The following is a 14,388-nucleotide window of genomic DNA, read 5'->3' on the forward strand; positions in this document are numbered from 1 at the left end:
TTCAAAACTTGCTTGGCATTAATGCAGTACAGACAGACACCATAAACATTTTTCCCGGTGCCTTTTACAATTTCCCGTGTTTTTCCCGTATTTTTCCCGGTGATTTCAAATTCCCGGGTTTTTCCCGGTTTTCCCGTATTCACTGTAGGACAAGCTTTTGGCATTTGTGGTTGATTATGTAAGATCAATAAAGCAACATTAGTATTGTAGAACTAGAAGTAAATTATTGAAAAAATAACATATCTATAAGTCAGTTCCTGTTCCTGTATTTACAAGAAGGAAAAATTCATGGGTAAAACACAGTTGCTCCAATTCCAACAATTATTATAACAGTCTAAATAGAGAAAACGAAAAAAAAACATGACCATTCGGCGTAATTTTTTTGACCTAAAGACCTTCGGCCAAATGCCAAAAAAAGCACCGGGGGAGCGACACTAGTTGCCAAGCCGAAAAAAACCCAAAAAAAGCCAAAAAAAAAGTCGAAAAAAGCGGTAACACCCGCAAAACTTTTGCTGGTTTTAGCGACTTTTTTGGGCTTTTTTTCAGCTTTTTTTGAGGTTTTTTGGCTTGGCAAAACTAGTGTCGCTCCCCCTGAATGATACTAAAATTCTATAACAGTAGTCCGAGTCGGCCGAATCGTTAGGCCGGATGCCGTTTGCCCGTACCATGATCAAAAGAGTTCAAGGAAGTTTTTGGCATTCTAACTACCAATATGATCATCAGATATATTTCCTTTTTTAATCATTGGCGTTTCTTTCTAAAAATGATTTTCAGGGCTTAGTTGGCGTTGAAACTGAAAATATTTCATCGAAAAACTTTCCTTTCGAATTATAATGAGACGGAGAACAGTAGCATGGTCACAAGTATATTATTCATTTTCGGCCAAACGGCATTCGGCCACATCACCCAGAACCGCCCAAGCGCCACTAGCCGTAATACCATAAGCCCAAATTTGCTAAGTTCACATGTTACAATCACTGTCGTAAGGGCATATATTGGTTCGAAATGGCACAAATAAACTAGAAAATTCGTCTAGAAAGAACAGCAGATGATTAAACGAAGGAAAAACTCTGCTGGAATTATTAGAATTAATTTCCCCAAGAACAAGCTTTTCATAATATTCAGTAAAGGGATATTCGGCCTTATGACACATTCAAGTTTGTGACATTCGGGGTACTCGCTTTCGGGCAATAAAAGTCGGGCTAATGATGTAGGTAAACCGTCATTTAAGTTATTATTTCTATGTATTTTAAGCGATGATCCAAAAGCATATTCATGATGATGCGTTGATCAAAAAAATCACGTCACGACAAGCTTACTAACTCTATTGTTTATGATTCTCGATTGACTTAAGTGTGTGATCAACAAATTCTGGGTAATTTTATTATTTGGCATAAAAATTATGATTTGTAGTGATCATGTTATTGATCCATAATAAGAATGAGCCTAAAAGAATCGCTTTCAATTGAAAGAAGGAAATCTTTGCAAAATATAAGAAAAGCCGAAAATTCCGTATCAATAAAAGCTGGAAAAACAGCCTATATTTTGAAGAAGGGAATCTTTGATCATAAGGCCTGTACTCGAAAAATATGCACCACTGAAAATAGTGTATAACTTTTGATTGAACGCATCCAAACAGCTGATTTTTGAAACAGTTACTGTATAGTATGTGTAGATGATGCCATGAAAATCGGTAAAGTATTGGCGAAGATATCTCAGACGCAAAAAATGAGATTTTTTTAATTTTGTGCGAACGAAGATTTAAAAAAAATATTCTTTTTTTACATTTTGAGGTAATTTCATTCATATTTAATCTGACCTATAAAATGTTGTGGTCGTATATGTGGCCAAATATCGCAATAATCAAACATGTTTTCTCTTGTGACATATGAAGTAAATCAGACCTGAATCATTCGAATTTGAAGTAAATTAGATCTGAATCATTAAAATATGATGTGATCCAGATCTGTTTCACTTGAATATGAAGTAAATCATACCTGTATCACTTGAATATGAAATTCAGACCTGGATCACTTAAATATAAAATGGAGCAGAACCAGATCACTTAAATATGAAGAAAATTAGACCTGAATCTCTTGAATTTGAAGTGGATCAGATATGAATTACTTGATATTAAATTAAGACCTGGATCACCTAAATATGATTGAATCAGACATAGATCACTTAAATATGAAGAAAATCAGACCTGAATCATTTGAATTTGAAGTGAATCAGACATGAATCATTCAAATTTGAAGTAAATTAGACCTGAATCATTAAAATATTATGTGAACCAGATCTGTTTCACTTAAATATGAAGTAAATCAGTCCTGAATCACTTGAATATGAAATTAAGACCTGGATCACTTAAATATGAAACGAATCAGACCCAGATTACTAAAATATGAAGAAAATCAGACCTGAATCACTTGAATATGAAGTTAATCAGACCTGAATCACTTGAATATAATGTGAAGTAGGCTTTAATCTCATGAGTATGATGTCAATCAGACCATAATTACTAATGAGTGGATCAGATCTGAAACATTTGAATATGATGTGAACCAGACCTGCATCACTTGAATATGAGTTGAATCAGACCTGGCTCGTTAAAATATGAAGTGAATCAGACCTTAATCACTTGAACATGAAGAGAATCAGACCTAAATAATTTGAATATGATGTGAACCACACATAGATGACTTGAATATGTAGAGAATCAAACCTGAATCACATGAATATGAAAAAATCATATCTGGATCATTTGAATATATGTGAACCAGACCTGAATCACTTGAATATGAATTAAATCAGACCTGAATCTCTTGAACATATCACTTAAATATGAAGAAAATCAAACCTGAATCATTCGAATTTGAAGAAAATCTAATTAGACCTGAATCATTAAAATATTATGTGAACCAGATCTGTTTTACTTGAATATGAAGTAAATCAGTCCTGAATCACTTGAATATGAAATTCAGACCTGGATCACTTAAATATGAAATGAATCAGACCCAGATTACTAAAATAAGGAGTGTATCGGAAAGTAGTTGAAAATGTTCAGGATGCTCTATCTCGAAGCTGGGTTGGTCTTTTCATTTCGGTTCTTCTATGAAATCTTCACAATATAGTTAAGTTTAGAACAGCTTGGAAAAATTTGGGAAATGTTTAGTAATATTGAAAATATGGTTAAATGAGTACACCTCACAAAATAAAAATCTGCACAAAATGCAATTTTGTTAAGATTTTTCAACATTTCAAAAATGTGTAGTGAATAAAATTTGTACGATAAAAAATCTGAAAAATATTGATGCTTGTTAACAATTATGTACACATAACATATCATTCAACACCGACTTTCAAAATTCATATTTTCGATAGAAAAATCTCCTATATCTACAAAATGGTCCATTCCAAAAACGTATATTTTTTGGTCAAACTTTGAAGCTCTGGTTTTAATATCTTAAAAGGTCATATATTTCCATTTTTTGCTCTAACTTACTCGTCCATAATATAAAAAACATACCCTATTTGAAAAAATGCGAATTTTTCATTTTATGTATTTTTTATTTGCGTAAACATGATTTGGAGGAGTATATAAAAAAGGGGTTCCTCAAAAATGGCCTTTTCTCATTTTTAAGAATTGTACTTAAATGCAGTGGGGATTTTTCTTGAAAAAAATAATTTGCCTATATCATGAGGATTCTGGAGCTTATTATATTTGCACAAAAAAGTTAACAATTTTCGAACATTATCGAACTTTTTTCGCAATTTCAATTTTTAAGAAGGTGTGCAAAAATTTAAAAACATGTGTTCAGTAATCAAGGTTAAAAACCCAATTAAAAGAACATTTTTAGAAAATCATTAAAGCCATTTCTTTTTTCAAGGATTTATACAGTATCTCCAAAAATAAAATTTATTAAAAGTTGTATTAAACTATTTTTGAGGCTATTGTAAACATTTTCAACTACTTTACGATACACTCCTTATGAAGAAAATCAGACCTAAATCACTTGAATACAATGTGAACAAGACTTGCATCACTTTAATATGAAGTAAATCATATCTAAATCACTTGAATATAATGTGAAGTAGTCCTGAATCTCATGAATATGAAGTGAATCAGACCATAATTACGAATTAGTGGATCAGATCTGAAACATTTGAATATGATGTGTACCAGACCTGGATCACTTGAATATGATGTGGATCAGACCTAGGTCACTTAAATATGAAGAGAATCAGACTTGAATCACTTGAATATGAGGTAAATCTGACCTGAATCACAAGAATATGAAATTATGACCTGGATCACTGAAATATGAAGTGAATCGGAGTGAATATGAAGAAAATCGGAACTGAATGCTCACCACCATCACCTAGCTACAGAATTGCGAACCAAACTGCTTGTCTTTACGAAGCAAATGATTTTCTGAATAACTTTACCGAAGTATTAAACTTTCTATCTTTTCTGGATCCCGAGATAGAGCTGGTTAAAAATGCTCATTTTCACATGTCCACTAGTGTCACCTAGTGGCAGAATTGTGAACCGAACTGTTTGTCTTTAAGATGTCAACGATCTTCTGAACAACTTTGCTGAAGACTGAATCTTTGCTAACTCCACAAAGCATTTTACTGATTGAGCTAAAATTGTCTCCAGAACTTTTAATAAAAGGTCCTTCATAGTGAATATAACTATGACGGTAACTGTTTCAAAGACTTTCGAGTGGTTTTTAGCGGTTTAATCTTTTCGGGGGTTAAAAAACAACTAGGTATGTGTTCTACTTCCTTCTGTAAATCACTCTTTCTTTCTTAATAAACGTTTTAACACTAAACTTTCAATTCTGGAAACTCACGATAAATGAATGTGTAGTGGGTATTTTGTTTTTTTTTTCAAGCTCTGTTACTTAACTTAGGTCCAAATTTTTCGCTTAAATGATGATTTTTTTTATAAATTGTTTCCATTGAATAGACGCAACATATATCCTCTAGAAAAAGAACACAATATTGAGGTCCCAGGGCCGCCATGTGAGATCTTTCAGCCTTCAGCAATTATGCAAATGATCACTCGAAAAAAAGTTTCACCGTTCATTTGAAGATTTCATCAGAAAATTTAATATTGTTTATGCAACAAGCTATTTTTTATCACATTGACGTTTCTTCTCCATGATTATTTATAAATATTCTCTTTCCACCATAATATTCTCAACTACATTAGACTAGTTCTGAAAACTTTTCTAGATGCTGAATTTCATCAATAGCAATCTTCTGACGGTTGTTAACAGAGATTTCTTCAGACAACAATTTAGAAACTATTCCAACAATTTCTTCAGAAATTCCAGAAATACTTTAGTAGTATTTAAGTTTTGGTAGTTTTGTGTGATAAGAAGACCCCAAAAATTAAATTTTTAGACCATCATGACCCATTTTCTTCGCCTAACACTTCTGGAACAGTTTACACTACTACACTCTAACTGCGATAATACCTCTACCAGATGTCTCCACGTATTTGACAAACACAGCCGCCAACTGTACGTAAACTGCAACTCATTGAACCGGCAAAACATAGCACTGACTGACTGACTGACCGAACAGCTTCTAGACAGACGAACGGACGAAGGGAACGACGAACGACGCCATTCATCCACAGGCTTGTTTCATCAGTTTAGTTTAGTGTTCAACTGCCACTCCCGTCAAGCGGACGTATCTATCCAGAGGCATCACAACTTCCGACGAGAAACCTCCAAGAGTGCTGAGATTAATCATTCCAAGATGAAACTATTCGACAACATCAACGAGGACGTCTACCGGGCCTACGTCTTCTGGGCATCGGTCCTGGTCGTCAAGATGCTGGTCATGTCCGTCCTGACCGGAATGCAGCGCTTCCGCAAGAAGGTGAGTCCATTTTGTGCCGGCGGGTCAGGTTGAGTTTTTGTCGTGTCGTCCTCGCTAATTGCGGTGGACGAAACTCGGTGGATGGAGGTTTTCAACGTCCAACGTGGCCGAATTAGTGATAATCGTTATCGAAGAATTCGTCGAGAAGCGAAACTGCCGCCATCAAGCGTGCGAGGGCGCCCTATTACGCAACAACTCTTGATTGTGTATGCAAACAAAGATGGCCATGACCGTTGTGCATTGATGCCGTTGTTTTTTTTTTCTCCAGCGTTTCACACAGCCGGTTGGCTTGCTTCGATCAATTTATGCGAGCTTTCACGATTCTTTTAACGAATGCTGCATGCTCGGGCTCAATAGGCTCAATCGCTTGAAATTGAGATTTGATTGTTTTAGCGATACAATGATTATACGTTTAATCACGCATACTGTCATCAGAGGAGAAAAAAACATGACTTGCAAGTTCATTTAGCAGCGTCATCCTATTGAAGCTGTTCTCCTGGTGGAATTCTAATAGGAATTTTCTTTCAAAACGCATTACAGGCTTTCGTCAACCCGGAAGATATCGCCAGAACGCCCAAGCTGAAGCTGAAGACTGATGATCCGGATGTGGAACGTGTGCGTCGGTAAGTAACCATATTCATCGAAAAAGTTTAGATTTTGCTGATCTCAGTTAACAGATTTACGAGGAATCGGAAACTTTTTCACACCGAATCTAGTTACCTGCTTTAGCTCTACCGAATTACACAGTCCAATTTCCTATTAGGATTTTGATAAAAGCTTGACAGTAAAAATTTTAGTGATTTTGGAAATAAATCAATTTAGCTGCATCAGCTACAGGGATATTGCCAATCCGTTTACTGAGATCGATTCTATTGTTTGAATATACAGTGGTTCAAGGAGAAACGGCAAAATTATAGAAATTTTTTTCTTCCAGCGCCCACTTGAACGACCTGGAGAACATCCTGCCCTATTTCGTGATCGCCTTCTTCTACATCCTGACCAACCCGGAGCCCTGGATCGCTGTCAACCTGTCCCGTGCCGTTGCCATGTCCCGTATCGCTCACACATTGGTCTACGCCGTGGTGGTCATTCCACAGCCGGCCCGTGCCGTTGCCTGGCTCATTCCGTACGCTTCGAGCTTCTACATGGCCTTCCAGACGCTGTTGCATTTCCTGTAAAACTGCTTCATCCATCCAAGCAAGCTGACTAGTTTTAAGGGTTTATGGTGTCATAAGAACCGTTTAGATCTAAGGTGCGTGTGAATTCATTCTAAAGTCTTAACATTTTCGTCGACAAGATTGAAGCGATAACTCAGGATACGTGTGTAAGGTAATTTGTAATAAATAAAAACGGAACAAACAAACCTCCCAAGTCGTATCATTTCAACATTAAGCGATAGCGGTGGCACCAGCTGCTCGATTTGTGCTGAATCAGCAGTCAAAGTGTGCTTAGATTAGCATCCACATACTGTAATCGCTCCGGCATTTAGATAGTAGGAATTTCATAGCGCTGATCAAAGCAAGCGATAAGCAAAGCCTACTTTATAGAAGCTTGAGCGAGTGAATCGACTGAATTTCACGCTATGCATTGAAACATGAATTGATCACTCGAACTGAGAAGCTCTGAAACATCTTAACCGGCTAAGCTACACACACAGCTAAGCCAAGATAGGAAGAAAACGAAAACACGCTTTCTAAACACATAAAAATTCATGCAACCCCCGAAAAATCTCTCCACTTCCGAGCCACATCTTTCAGTTCGAATCCACCTGTTGTGCGTTAAACAGCCAAAATAAGAAACTCTAAAAAAATACTCGGTATACTGTACATACTAGGAACACGTCACCATGTCGAATCTACTGGATCAGGTGAATCCGGAGCTGTTGCGTACGTACGCCTTCTGGAGTGTGATTCTGGTGGCGAAAATGCTGCTCATGTCGCTGTTCACCACGATGACGAGATTCAGGAAGATGGTAAGTGATAATTGTCAGATATGCACAATTGGAAACAGTTGAAGTGGTTGATATATTCTCAATCATTTGTGGTATTTTTTTTATAAAATCACGAGGTGAATTCAGTATCTAGGTGAATATATTTACAGACCACAATGGTTGCATACTAGAGGGTGAGAAATGGTGAAAACTAATCTTACATACAAGCTTTCAAAGTCAACGAAGACGTCTTTCATGCAACAAACTGTGATGTTTTCTAGGTTCGATTTTTAGGAAATCGATGCCTTGTTACTATTAAAAATTAAGTTATAATTTTCGAGGCAGATTTGATGAAGTTCGATTACAAACCAAAACACCAAAGTAGAATTGGAGATAATAGCGCTGGTTTTGCATTGGAGCGACAACATCTTCGCACTTGCAAGGGCAAGTTATAGTTTTTTTGGTCAAGCTTGTGCCCCTAAAGTTTCTATTATATTTGGATAGGTTTTATCAGATGTGTAAAGCTTCCCTGTCCGATAAATTAAAAGGGTCAACGAATAACTTCAAAGTATTTTAAAAATCCGGCAAAATCATGAAATAAGTAGCGTCATCCGGGGTAATATTGATCAAAATGCTCGATCTATCTTGATTGATTCCCTTGTTTAAGCAAACGTTACATGTGTTATATTTCTAAAACAAGTACTGACCCTCTGAGTATGTGTTAAGTTATTTTTAAGCTAATACTTTATTTTGTTGATTTGGGGTAACATTGCATTGATTACCTAAGTGAACAATGTTCATTTGTGTTGCAAATATCCTTACCTACTTGTAGTGTTCTCACCAAGTTCCCAAACTTTTTTTTTCGGAGCAGTCAAGATAATTCAAATCATCAGTTCTGTAGCCATACACAAAACTTACCTTGCTTTCCGTTCATATTTTGAAACCTTCAATTCATAAATATCCAAAAAAATAAACACAGATTTCACTTTTATAACCACAAACAATTTATTCACCAAACAAACCGTTCTACTTTACCACGTCCGATCGCGCCAAACATCGTTCACAAACTGCTGGATTACCGTTCCACTGGGCTGTACCTTTCCGTATCATTTTTCCTCTTCATTCTTTTACCTTCCTTTCATACTCGCCTTCCTTTTCTCCCCTCCGAGTCGTCGTCGGCGCACCGTCGCTCGTCGTCGTCGAGTCGGACCGTCGCTCGTCGTTGTCACAACGACGCATCGTGCTTTTCGAACACCCGCATCGATACCAGAGCGCGCAATGTTCGAAAACTCAATAGGGCTGTACACCATGTACACTCAATAAAATAAGAACAGGCGAACTATGTTTTTTCAATCAAAACATTTTCTCTACCCAATCTATATCACTACAATCGCCTTCTTCTCCATAATCTTCAGTATAATAATAAAATACAATCAACAAAGTAAACAATATATAGCATTTTAATATTTTTTTTTTAAATCTGAAATAACATACACCTAATGCTAAAACATCTGAAGTTAATCTTCAATGCCAGTAATAACAAAGATTAGAGCCTTTTCAGTATGTTTTTCGATATTATAAACTCGATGTTACTTCCACAGCATGTGAACAATTATGTGCCTGACCAGTAATAAAATAATACAAATAGACAAAAAAAACTATCCAATGAATTATTTGTCAAATAACATTTTTTTTACATAATTTATTAAAACTTTTAATCAACAAGCCATTAGTATTTGTGGAAGCTTCTTGCCTTCTACTAACAATGTTTGTGCATGTTATCAATAAGAATGAAAAGACATAACAAAAGTTTTATATTATTTGCAACCTAAAATGTACAAAATCTATTTTTTTCTTAACATTGAAATATATTTTCTTGTTATTAAGCAAAGTACAATAATTCATTCATAAATAAAACAAATATTGAAGTTTTAACTTTGCGGAAGCGAAACTAAGAGATCCTTTTTTTATTGTTTACACATTGAAATAGTGAGACAATGGTACTACTATTGTGCTTTATTATTTTTCAAAATCAGAATGGAATGGAATAAAAATACTGTAATAGGTGTGACACGCCAATCTTCCTCGTAAAAGATAAACCAAATGAATCACATCCAGGCAAAAGTATGGTTTAGCAATCCAGAACTGTTGGTAACGCTGGGCCTCTAAGCACCAAAATTCAACCCAACATAAGAACTACCTAGAATACCTTATTCATTTATGAACCTAATACGTAATTTATCAAACCTTTTAAAATTCTTCTACATTATGAGCATTTTTCAGATTTTGAAATTAAAATAAATCTTCAATAGTCGATTCAAGTGATCGTTGTTTTTTTTTTTTAACGATTATAATTTAAACTTTAACTTTACGAAAAATTAAATTTTTAGTCTGTTTCCGTCATGGTTTTCCCCGAATTACAAGTGGCATTTTTTTAACGTAATTTGTCCTGATTATAGGAACCCTAATCTGGGAAAAATGCATACACGTACGTGTAACATCTGATAGACCATTAGAATAAATCCAACGCAAATCTAAATTTATTAGTTCTTTTCCAGCTGCGACACAGATACAGGTTTTGATTTGATATTGTAATGCAAAGCCCTAAAAATTGTATTTCTTTCACATTTAAATTCAAATTTATTGATAACATTAATTCCAACTCGGTATAAAATGCGATGCTTGATTAAGTCATATACATTAAAGAAGAAGGGATTTTTAGATAGAAATCTCTTATACAGGGTGCGGCAGGAAAAAATGCGAAAAGTTCAAGGCACTATTGCACGCTAAATTTGGGATATATATGACTATTTTTCCATGACAGTGTATCAGTCAATGTCTATATTCTAGCACTGCAAAATAAAAATAAACATATTTGATGTTTAACATGTGATAATGTAAGCCTAATAAGCGGGTATCAAAAAACTGCGCGCCCAATGGTCATTAAACAAAATGACTATAACAGTAACAAAATTTGCTTATATTCGATGAACAACCAGACCAAACTGATCCAGAGCCATGTAGTTTCACATACTAGATGAAATAAGTACATATATTTGATGATATTGTAGAGCAAATTAAAAATTTTGTTTTGCCAGATACGAAATTTAGCGACCTGTGTACTTTTCTGCGGTTTTAAAATTTTGATTGTCTTCAGCTTCAGGCGCCGCCCTGTAAATGTTAGTGACCAAAATGGAAATTTTTTAAATTTATTTTTCAGAAAACTAGCCTATTAGAGATCATGGAACGTTGAAACATAGATTGGTTAACGTCAAATGGACGAAAATGAGGTTTGAAGTTGAAAAACACTTTCGCATTTTTTCCTGCCGCATACTGTAAATATTAGCTTGCAACTTGATAAAACTATTATTTATTTCGAATAAAAGAACACAACTTAAGTTTCCTTATAAACCGAAGCGATCGATTGTTCTACATCTAAATTTACATCGCGAATCAAATTCGAATATCATCAAATTTAAATTTAGTTCACATATAGTCTACATAAAATTTGTCTTTCTTTAAAATCAATTAATGCCAAACACAAAAGCACACAATAAATACAATATTATCGCTTATACAAATGAGGGTATCATTTATTAACAAATCTCAGTAGATGTAGTTATTTTTGCATGACTGAAAAAAATATGTATTCTTACATACATGCAGAAACCTTGCATAGCTACTGCGGGAATAATTCACATATTTCGAACAATGATTACAAATAAAGCTATGTAATAGAAATTTACTCACCCTTTTTGTTTTTTTTTTTTTTACAAAACAAATAATAAATTGACATGCTGTTTTTTTTAAATCACTATTTTTTCTGAACTTCCACACATATATATCAAACTAGCTGTACCCGGCAAACTTTGTTTTGCCTACTGCGTTTTTTTGACGTTTCAAGTTTCTAGCCAAGACCAAGTCCCCGGTAAAAATGTATGGAAGATCGATTTTCAAAAACTCGCAATTTTTCCATGTTTTTTTTTTGCCTCATAAACCTTCCTTTGGTGAAAACTAACAGAACAAAACAAAGACGACCCAAATCCGACGTTCCATTCGTGAGTTATACGCGGTCCTACGTATGCCACTGCATTTTTATATACATATAGATATATCTTCGCAATTCAATATAAATGATAAATATTAGTAAATTAATAACAGTAGGAGAGGCTGTTCTTATGGGGCTTTGAATTACGAACTTCACAAATGGCATATGTAGGTATTGATTTAGTACACAAATTTGAAACTTCTAACCCCATGTAAATGTCGACTTGAAACAAGGCGCCTAAGCAATCAAATTTCAATTAATGTATTTGAATTTTTAACAAACCATTAACATTTCTGTCCTACTATAAAAATATAAAACACAAAACGCCATATCTTCTCTTGAAATTTAACAATTTGATCGTCATAAAAATAAATTGAAAGTGGTATTCATCACCTATCCTTTATTTATATGTTCCTAAAATATTGCCTAACCTCATAAAACTAACAGTAAATCTTAATTAAAACCTAATACATTGACTTGGATATTGTGTTTTATTTCCAGCTGTCATGTTGAGAAAACTGTTACTTGACACTTGCTCTATAACTGTTACTTTGTTTTTTTTTTACCTCAGTAAGCTCAAAATAAATATTCTTTTACCATGAAACAAATGCAGCTGATATTAATAATGCTCGTATTGTTGAAACTTTCTAGGCTTCAGCAAATCAAATAATTTCAAGTAACCCTCTGGTCCGTTGAAAGTTATAACAAGCAAAATAAGTCATGTACCAACAAATTAATGACAGGACAGTTACAGTTAGACGAAACACAAGACCAAAAACGACCAAATTAGTTTCCCCCTGAAGAAGACACTAACCCCGTGTCGAAACGTTGGGCAAGTAATAAACATCGTTTGCTGATTTCAAGTAACGTAAAAACTGTGTTACCAAGATATACCTCTACCTTTGTAAACTTATGCATTATACTAAACAAAAGACTATTTTCGAGGATGAAACATATCACGCAAAAATTATACAACCAGTATCAAAAAAAAAGGCTGGCAAATCTCCATCACTTAATTTTCTATTGTACACAATTAACGCATTGCACTCTGAAGTGAAGTTTTTTTGGGCTCCAAAAGTATGTATCAAATGTCATGTTCGTCTCTCAGGGATTCAAATCTGTTCATTTTGAGTGAATGGAGTGAGTTAATTATCAAACTAGCTGTCCTGGAAAATTTTGTCTTTTCAATATTGTGGGGGCTTTACATTTTTTGAGTTCATTGCAGCACTACAATCTGAAATTTTATTGTTTCATTTTATGCTGAATCTCTTCCAGCTCATTAAAAATTAGCACTTTAACAAAGTTTCTACTTTTTCAGATGATTTTTGTAACTTTTCTACATATGAACACAGTTTTCCTGAAGACAATGCTGATCGGTTCATCAGTCTATGAGTTGTATTGCCTCAAAGGGAATTAAAAAATATTTTTATACATACAGATTTATCATTATCTATAAATTTACAACTTCAACTGTTTCTACAATTTACATAAGCTGATTTGGAGACCGCTTGTATGGTGGAGATTTTTTTTTATCATGTGTCATATCAATGAATTACCAACAAATATCTCAATTAACATATTCTTCTTTGAAGTACTCCATCAATGCTAAATTTTGGATATGTTTCGTGTCTGGACCGTGTGAGACCCCGAATTTGTTCAGCAAGTGTTAAAAATTCAAAGATGCATGTTGCATTTCATCAGCCAATAATGAGAATGTTCTGAATGGTAGTGTTTGCCATACTTACATTAATACATATTAAGAAAATCCTCTTTAAGTTAACTGTTTCTCATTATACAGGTTCTATTGTCAAAAATCCATAACCATAATTTTGTAACTGCAACTCCATAGACTAATTTCATGTATTTTAATTACCACAGAAAATCGTCTCATTTTTAAGGTCCATTTGTGTACCCAGAAATAGTGATTACTGTGTATATTTTCTGTTATTTATCCTCTGTACAAATTGAATTAAACGTGCTACACGGCTAAACTAGTAACTGGCGTAATAATAAATTATCTACAGAACATTGTTACCATTCCAACGTTAGTACCCCTTTTAATCTTTTTAAAGTCCAGAGGGCGAATTCCACTGAACGACCTTATAGAAAATTGTGTTTAAACCTGCTTCCATCACAAACCAACAGTTCTTGTGTCTATATTTCTTCCCATAAGAAACCACAGTAGCTGATATTGAGACTGTATCTACGAGTGAAATTGGCAAGGCTCCAAATACTTTTATAAACTGTAAAAAAACATTCAAAAGTTCATTTATCTCAAGAATTTGTACAAGATAATCTTCCTTCAATATTATTCTTAAAAGGAAACATGTTAGACTACAAAATTATTGATTAGGTCACAAGTCATCCAAAGTTTTACATTATAGTATCTAAAACTTGGAACACTTTATTTTAAGAAAGCTTTGCACGGTTGAGTTTCAAATTCAACCGGCATGCTCTATCCAAAAGTAACCGCAACAGCTTATATTAATACTGCTTTGATGATCGGAGAATG

General features: G+C 34.3%; 2 protein-coding genes across 2 annotated transcripts in view; both read left to right on the forward strand.

Moving 5' to 3' along the window:
* Window positions 1–5,614: 5,614 nt before the first annotated feature.
* On the forward strand, window positions 5,615–7,262 carry LOC109427517 (microsomal glutathione S-transferase 1). Its single transcript, XM_019703070.3, has 3 exons — window positions 5,615–5,898; window positions 6,439–6,521; window positions 6,833–7,262. Exons 1-3 carry the CDS (start codon window positions 5,776–5,778, stop codon window positions 7,074–7,076), a joined length of 450 nt encoding a protein of 149 aa, XP_019558615.3. The 5' UTR covers window positions 5,615–5,775; the 3' UTR covers window positions 7,077–7,262.
* Window positions 7,263–7,411: 149 nt separating this feature from the next.
* LOC115256453 (microsomal glutathione S-transferase 1) overlaps window positions 7,412–14,388 on the forward strand; it is a 31,891-nt gene continuing 24,914 nt past the window's right edge. The window contains exon 1 of the mRNA XM_029855079.2: window positions 7,412–7,870. Within this exon, the coding sequence (XP_029710939.2) occupies window positions 7,745–7,870 (126 nt within the window). The 5' untranslated portion in view covers window positions 7,412–7,744. The remainder of the gene's footprint in view (window positions 7,871–14,388) is intronic.

Source organism: Aedes albopictus, chromosome 1, assembly GCF_035046485.1.
Source record: "Aedes albopictus strain Foshan chromosome 1, AalbF5, whole genome shotgun sequence".
Lineage (NCBI taxonomy): Eukaryota > Metazoa > Arthropoda > Insecta > Diptera > Culicidae > Aedes > Aedes albopictus.

What these genes read in the sequence shown, in the direction of transcription:
- LOC109427517 (XM_019703070.3), top strand. Translation starts at nt 5,776, where the DNA reads ATGAAACTATTCGACAACATCAACGAGGACGTCTACCGGGCCTACGTC. An exon ending in TGCAGCGCTTCCGCAAGAAG is followed by an intron (nt 5,899 to 6,438) that starts GTGAGTCCATTT and finishes AACGCATTACAG; the next exon opens with GCTTTCGTCAACCCGGAAGA. An exon ending in GATGTGGAACGTGTGCGTCG is followed by an intron (nt 6,522 to 6,832) that starts GTAAGTAACCAT and finishes TTTTTCTTCCAG; the next exon opens with CGCCCACTTGAACGACCTGG.